This window comes from Physeter macrocephalus, chromosome 19 (genome assembly GCF_002837175.3).
Source record: "Physeter macrocephalus isolate SW-GA chromosome 19, ASM283717v5, whole genome shotgun sequence".
Taxonomy (NCBI): Eukaryota; Metazoa; Chordata; class Mammalia; order Artiodactyla; family Physeteridae; genus Physeter; species Physeter macrocephalus.
Genome location: NC_041232.1, coordinates 5,534,965 through 5,542,796, shown reverse-complemented (window position 1 = coordinate 5,542,796; position 7,832 = coordinate 5,534,965). Strand labels below are relative to the sequence as shown.

At 43.3% G+C, this 7,832-nt stretch overlaps 1 protein-coding gene and 1 pseudogene across 1 annotated transcript in view; both read right to left on the bottom strand.

Annotated features, from left to right (window-relative positions):
* XBP1 (X-box binding protein 1) overlaps positions 1–1,848 on the bottom strand; it is a 5,335-nt gene extending 3,487 nt beyond the window's left edge. The window contains 2 exon segments of the mRNA XM_024120636.3: positions 425–521; positions 1,598–1,848. Of these exon segments, the coding sequence (XP_023976404.1) occupies positions 425–521; positions 1,598–1,833 (333 nt within the window). The 5' untranslated portion in view covers positions 1,834–1,848.
* Positions 1,849–6,630: 4,782 nt separating this feature from the next.
* On the bottom strand, positions 6,631–7,067 carry LOC102985293 (thioredoxin domain-containing protein 17-like; annotated as a pseudogene).
* Positions 7,068–7,832: the final 765 nt, after the last annotated feature.

Below are 7,832 nucleotides of genomic sequence, written 5' to 3'. Positions count from 1 at the left end.
CCCCGTTGCAGAGCACAGGCCCAGGACGCGCAGGCTCAGTGGCCATGGCTCACGGGCCCCGGCCCGGGGCACGAACCCGTGTCCCCTGCATCGGTAGGCGGACTCTCAACCACTGCACCACCAGGGAAGCCCTTCCTATCTGCTTTTACTAATTTTTTAGTACTAACTGATAAAACATTGTTGTAATGTTGTAATTCACCAGCTTTGAGATAGAGCTAGCACCAAATGCCACGAGGGTCAATCACTTCTGCTCTCATCAAGCTTCACCACTTAACCAACTACCTATCTACCCTAACTTAGATTAACTAAAAGTTTAACTTTTAATTATATGTCCAATTGTATACTAAAGGAGATGAAGCAACCATTAACCAAGGAAAGATATACAATGGATAAAAGATACGAGTTTGGCCTTAAGTATTTTTACCTCTTCTTCCAAATCTACCACTTGTTGCTCCAGCTCACTCATTCGAGCTTTCTTTCGATCTCTGGCAGTCTGAGCTGCTACTCTGTTTTTCAGTTTCCTGAGAACAGAAAGAGACATACCACACTGAGTCATCTCAAACCTTATTTATATCTTTATTTGAAAACTTGGCCACCTGGTGCTTTCATTTTAATTTACAGTATAAGGTAGACTAATGGTAAAATACACTTCAGGCTCCTCCCCTCAAGAAAACAAAACCAAAAAAAAAAAAAAATCAGCCTTCTGTGGATCTAGCTTGAAGACCTACTTTATTCTCCCCCATACTGAGTCATCCACCTCCGTCTGATCCCTGGCCACAGCACAGAGGCTGGACACAAATATTATTCACCTTGCATCATATTTCCTCCTCCCCTTTCTACTCCCCCGTTGCTTCCTGACTCCAATCCCCTCAAACAGGATCCAACCTGGACTGATTAAATCTAGTAAAGGCTGCAATCGCGCTAGGGCATAAACCCTCTCTCCCTAAACCCAACTCAGAAGAGGGAGAGGCTGATGCGACTTTCGCCCTGGTGCTGAGAGCCTAGGCCCGTGTCTACTCCATGAGGCACTTCGTAAATCACAAAAAGCACAATGATCATAAGAGAACTAACATTTACAGAGGACTAAGTACTAGGCATTTCTCAATCTCCCCAGCAGCCTGATGAAGTAGATACCATTTTAAGGATGCAGAAGCTGAGTTTGACTAGTGAGCCTTACAGCGCTCCCAGCCCCCTTCAACAGCTGACATTTCAGTTCCGTGCGCCTCCAAAAAAAGTAGGTTAACCAACTGGCTTCATGTCACAGCCCAAGTTCAGAAAAGCTGACCACGGGTTTGTGGTCACAGCTAGAGGGCCTCGAACCCAGGTACCCTTATACCCAGCTCTGGTTATCTCTAATGACATAGAAAAGAAGTAAATAAAAAAGGCCTGCGCAGCTCTGGACTCCACCCAGCGCGGTGGATCTGCTAGTCCAGACTTCCTGCCCCGCCCCGCGCCACGCTGGCACTGGACTGGCCCGGCCACCAACGCCTGAGCGCTACGGACGGTCAGCGCGGCCCCAGGTCCCTGTCTCGCCTTCGGATTCGGTCCCAGACCCCAGGCCCTCGCCCTCCGACTCCGCGCCTCGACCCTCGCCCACCTCCGCAGCGCCTTCTCCTCGGGGCTCAGGTGCGTGAGGCGCTGTCGTTTGCGCGCCTGCGGCGGCCCCCCGCTCGCCGCCTCCGGGCTGGCCCCTCGCTGGCCCGGCACCATGATCGGCAGAGCCCGGCCGACCGGGGCTCCGGCGGCGGCGGCGGTGGTGGCGGGCTGGCCGGACAAAAGCAGAACTTTGGGTGCCCCGGCGGCCGGGCTCTGTGCGGCTGCCACCACCACCATGGCCGGAGCGTGTCTACGCGAGTGCGCGCCCCCGCCGCCCAGCGGGCCGGTCCCGCCGCGCCCTGCCTTTCAACGATCGTGGCCCTCCGCGATTGGCAAGCGCCGAGTGACGCAGGCCTATCTTGGCACCCATTGGTCCGGCCGATCCGGAGGGGGTGGGGCCAGGGCGTCCAGCGTGGCGGCCGCGGTGCCGGGCATTTTTCGCCGGGGTGACCGGTAGGCGTAACTTGGCGCTGGGAGGGTGTGGGTTACCGGAGGGCCGGGATTAGGGAAGCCCCGTGCTCGTGAAGAAGGGTCCGGAGCCAGGCGGAGTTTCCTCAATAAATGGAATTTCCCCCCTAGGCTGACGCAGAGTTTAATTCCAAACCGAGAGATTTCCAGACCAATTTTTACGGAGACTAACAGATTTTTACCAGCCCCTGACAGAATTGTATCTTGTGCGCCACTTAGGGCCCGGAGCTGAGCAGAAAATCGAAAGACCAGCGCGAATCGGGGCTTGGGTTAGAAAAAAGCCTGCAAAGAAATTCCGCGAAATAAGTCTTTAGGGAATGAGATCGCGCGTTTTAAAACTAGGTTTAACTCATAGTGAAGGCTTAATGAACCTTACGTAGTGTTCTCTCAGAGTGGCGGGAATACGTGTAATTTCATTTTTCTTTGCATCTCTAAACTTTCTGCTGTGAGCGTACATTATTATTATTATGAAAAAAAATGTCACGTATATGACATGAGGGGAGGTTCAGGGCTCTTGCCCGCCTGTTGCGGCGCAAAGGGGCGGGGTGGGTGGGGGGACTTGTGAAAGAGGGGCCTCCGAACGGTAGCTAGGGACCAGTTTAGACAGGAATATTAAAATGGAGAAACCCGAGGAAACACCCCACACGGGCATTTTCACTTTTTTGAAGCAAATTACAAAATGTTAAGTTCCCTAGAATTACAAAGCAATACTTTCTTTAATAAGTAGTTACTGCTTCCTCTATGCTCAGCACTGTTCTAGGTTCTAGGGATGCAGAGATGAGTAAATCTCTTAGCTGGTGGTTGGAAGATATGCAAAAAGTGAAAAGATAGAACCCTTCCAGGTAATTCTTCGGTGTTAATAAGTCAGGTTAGCTCTTCAATTATATTTTGGTGGGAAGAAAACAGTATGGGAAGAAGGAATGAATGAAAGCAATTCAGTCTTTCGATATATAGGCCCTTTCAAGGGCATAGTTTCCATCATTCCCAGGACTGGACCGTGAGCTTCCTAGTATTTTCTTCTCCAAATGGGCAGAGTGAAATCAATGACTTTATTTAAACTGAGCTGGCCCAGCTCAGGCCGTCCTGAACACAGGCTGCTTCTGTGGACTGGGAAAGAGATGGGGGCTAATCAGAGACCAGGACAAAACAGCCTGCCTCCTTTTTAACTCCCATCAGCCTTGAGCTAGCCAGGTCCTAAAGTGCCTGTAGGGGTGGGAGACTCACTCCTGGCCCTGGGACCTTTGGGGAGAATTCTTCAGAATACCTTTTGGTTGAGACCTACTCGTTCCTATTAGAGGACTTTGGAAAGCTGTAAGAGGTTCTGAGAGAAGTCATGTAATTGTCATGCAGTCTTTAAGTTAATATTTGTGAATGTCAAAAGAACGTCTGGCACTGTGTAAGAAATCTCAGGGAATCTAGAAGAAATTTAAATCTAGACATAAAAAGAAAATGCATGAGGCCTCTATTAGTCCATCATGGTGTAAATGAGTAACCATAAGGAGAAGGTACAAGATGCTGGTGCAGTGGAGAAAAAGCCAGTGGATTGCATTTTAGTCTTGGTTAATTGGGTGAAATGGAATGTTGAAATTGACTCCCCTAGCTTTGTTTTCAAGGCTTTCATCTTTTTGATAAACATGTTAAATCATACTCAAAAACAGTAATTAGACCCAGTGCAGATTGCTGTCCGTGGAATCGTGAACACTCGTGTCCAAACCTTTGAACAGTTTTATATCCTCTCTGATAATTCTTGCATCAGATGCCAGTAATATTTTAAAACAGTTACTAGGCACTTGTGATAAGAGCTATAAAATGTATAAAATACAAAGTTCTTAGTCTTTGTGAAATGCAAGAAACAGTAGAACATTAAGTCTAAATAAGTAAAAGAACTACACCAAACCCAGTAGCAATCTGAAACTAAAATTCAAGAACTGCTCTCTAATATGGTAGCCACTGACCACAGGTGGCTATTGATTCTTTTTCCCACCTGTCTTTTTCACAGTCTCCATTCTAGCACTCTTCACTCACATCACTCACGCTTAATCTTCCCAAGGTGCACTGCCCTGAGGTAGAAAAATCTCTGGGGCTTCGAACAAATAGACCAGTCAAGCTATTGGTGATGAGATTGAAAAAGGAAATGACCCTCATCACTGAGTATCAATCCCTTTCCAACTCCACTGGTTCGAATTCCTTGTTTTCGACAAAATTGATGGAAGACAAGATTGAGTTGTCAGCTGGGACTGGAATACAATAATTTTTAATAATAGGTCATTATGTGACTTGGCTTCTAACTTAAAAGATGTTCAAACAATTGAAGGACATCGTTATAACAAAATGCCTTCCTTCCCCATCCATTTAGTTATACGAACAATGTTTTGGGGCACTTTTTTTAATTAAAAAAAGGAATAAAATTAATGCTGAATCCTGCCTCATTATAGCACTAAGTATTATTAATCCACTGATACATGGTGCAAAGATACATTTCCAATATCATTTTACTCTCTATGTTTAATAATTATCAAAATTTGGAATATTTGTTGTTTTGATAAACTTTGTAAAATTTGTACTGATTTTAATTGTTATGATAGCTCCATGTAGAATAATTTCTTATGGTTTGAAGAAAGCTTTAAAATATTTAAATGTGTATATTTTTATGCAAGGTAGCCTATTGGGTAATCAATAGTAGACTTTTAAACATAAAACTATATTACATTGATATAAACTTCTGTAAGGAAAGTAGAATGGAAACATAACTTTAAAAAGAAAGAGAAATAAGGTAAGTTTTCTGGTTCTTAATAAAGAGCTTGTTGATTTTTTTTCAACTTTTGATTTTGATATAATTTCAAACTTAGATGCAAGAATTGTACAAAGAGTTCCGGCAGACTCTTCACCCAGACTTTTTTTTTTTTTTGGCTGCGTTGGGTCTTCGTTGGTGCACGTGGGCTTTCTCTAGTTGCGGTGAGCAGGGGGCTACTCATCATTGCAGTATGTGGGCTTCTCATTGAGGTGGCTTCTCTCGTTGTGGAGCACGGGCTCTAGGCACGCAGGCTTCAGTAGTTGTGGCATGGGGGCTCAGTAGTTGTGGCGCCCGGGCTTAGTTGCTCTGCGGCCTGTGGGACCTTCCTGGACCAGGGCTTGAACACATGTCCCCTGCATTGGCAGGTGGATTCTTAACCACTGCCACCAGGGAAGCCCAGACTTTTTACTAAGACTCACCAGTTAACTTTTTACTGTGTTTGCCTTATCAGTCTCTCTCTGTATGTATGTGTGTGTATGTCATATATGTATATATATATATATATTCACTGTGTATCTCATATATATATTCACAATTTTTTTCTGAACTATTTATGAATAAGTTTCAGTTATGATGCCCTATTATTCCTAAATACTTCAGCATGTGTTTCCTAAAACCAAGGCATATTCTCCTCATAGCAGCAGTGCAACCATCAAAATCAGGAAATTAGCATATGTAGAGATACAGTATCACTATCTAATCCCCAAACTCCATTCAAATTTCTCTGATTCTTCTAATAATGTCCTTTAAGGGAACCCTCCTACACTGTTGGTGGGAATTTAAATTGTTATGGCCACTATGAAGAACAGTGCGGAGGTTCCTTAAAAAAGTAAAACTAGAGCTACCATGTGATTCTGTAATCCAACTCCTGGACATATATTTGGAAAAGATGAAAACTCTAATTCAAAAAGATACATGCACCCCGATGTTCATAGCAGCACTGTTTACAATAGTCAAGGCATGGAAGCAACCTGAATGTTCATCGACATTTGAATAGATAAAGATGTGGTATATATATATATATATATATATATATATATATATATATATATATACATACATATACAATGGAATATTACTCAGCCATAAAAAAGAATGAAATATTGCCATCTGCAGCAATATGGATGGACATAGAGAATATTATATTAAGTGAAGTAAGTCAGAGAAAGACAAATATTATATGCTATCACATATATGCAGAATCTAAAAAATAATACAAATGAATTTACTTACAAAACAGAAAGAGACTCACAGACATAGAAAACAAACATGGTTACCAAAGGGAAAGGCAGGGGAGGGATAAATTAGGAGTATGGGATTAACAGATGCACACTACAATATATAAAATAGATAGACAACAGGATTTACTGTATAGCATAGGGAGCTATATTCAATATCTCGTAATAACCTACAGGGGAAAAGAATCTGAATATATATATATATATATATATATATAACCAAATCACTTTGCTGTACACCTGAAACTAACACAATGTTGTAAATCAACTATAGTTCAATATAAATAAATAAATAAATACACAAATACTGTCCTTTAAAGTCCAGGATCTGTTCCAAGATCAAGCATTGCATATGGTGTTTATCATGCTTTTTAGTGTCCTTCAACTGGGAACAGTTCCTCAGTCCTTTCACGTCTTTTTTTTTTTTCATCATAATTTATTTACTTATTGCTAACATGAATTCAAAGCGAGTATGCAGATTCTTTTATTCTAGAGCAAATCAGGAAATAAAGACACAATTGCCATCATCAAATTTTAATCTTCAGAGAACAACATCCCCACGAGGTCGGTCTGAAGACACTCAGATTCTACCAGTTTTTGAGGTGTTCCATACTTAAGTAGTATAGGCACTGCAGTTAATTCCAACTTTTTCCTGAAGTCATTATTTGTATCTTTCCAATAAGGTTTTTCTCCTACTTGGCAGTAGATAAACACCCACCTTCACCAACATGCTTCAGCCCCTCTCGTACGACTGGTTCAGCCTGCACGCAGTCGGGGCATCAGCTTTTCCCTTCGGCGTCCTTAGAACCAGAAAAATAGGCGAAAATGGTCTTGCTGCTGTGCTGCTCCACCACCTGTGTGAATTCCTCGTAGCCAGACACGCTCACCTCTTTGTAGCGGGCCATCGAGAGAGCATGCCATCGGAACGCTGGAGGTGTCTTGGGTTCCGCCACCGCCGGGAGAGGCTCCATGTGGGGTGGGGCGTCATGTCTTTTTTTTTTTTTTTTTAATATATTTATTTATTTACTTATTTTTGGCTGTGTTGGGTCTTCGTTGCTGTGCGCGGGCTTCAGTAGTTGTGGCACGTGGGCTCAGTAGTTGTGGCTCATGGGCTCTAGAGCACAGGCTCAGTAGTTGTGGTGCACGGGCTTAGTTGCTCTGCAGCATGTGGCATCTTCCCAGACCAGGGCTTGAACCCGTGTCCCCTGCATTGGCAGGCGGATTCTTAACCACTGCGCCACCAGGGAAGCCTGCCTCATGTCTTTTCTGATGTTGACATTTTTGAAATGTATGGGTAAATTATTTTGTAGAATGACCCTCAGTGTGGGTTTGTCTGATGTGACCTCATGATTTATGTGTTTTGGACAGGAATACCACACAGTGATGCTGTTTTCTTCTCGGTGCATCGTATCAGGAGGCAGGAGATGTCAATTTGTCCCATAACCAGTGATATTAACTTTTACCAATGGGTTAAGATGCTGTCTCCTAAAGTTAATTAGTAGCTTTTGTACTTATTAATAATACCTATTTTGTAGAAGGATATTTTAAGATAGCTACCTATCCTGTTCCTCATTAGATCTTCACTCACAGTTCTAAGATCCATTGACGATTCTTGCCTAAATTAATTCTTACCATAGTGATTTCCAAATAGTGATTTCCTAATTCTATCATTCTTTCTGCATTTATTCCTTGGAATTCTACTGTGAGGTACAACTTTCCCTTCTTATTTATTTAGT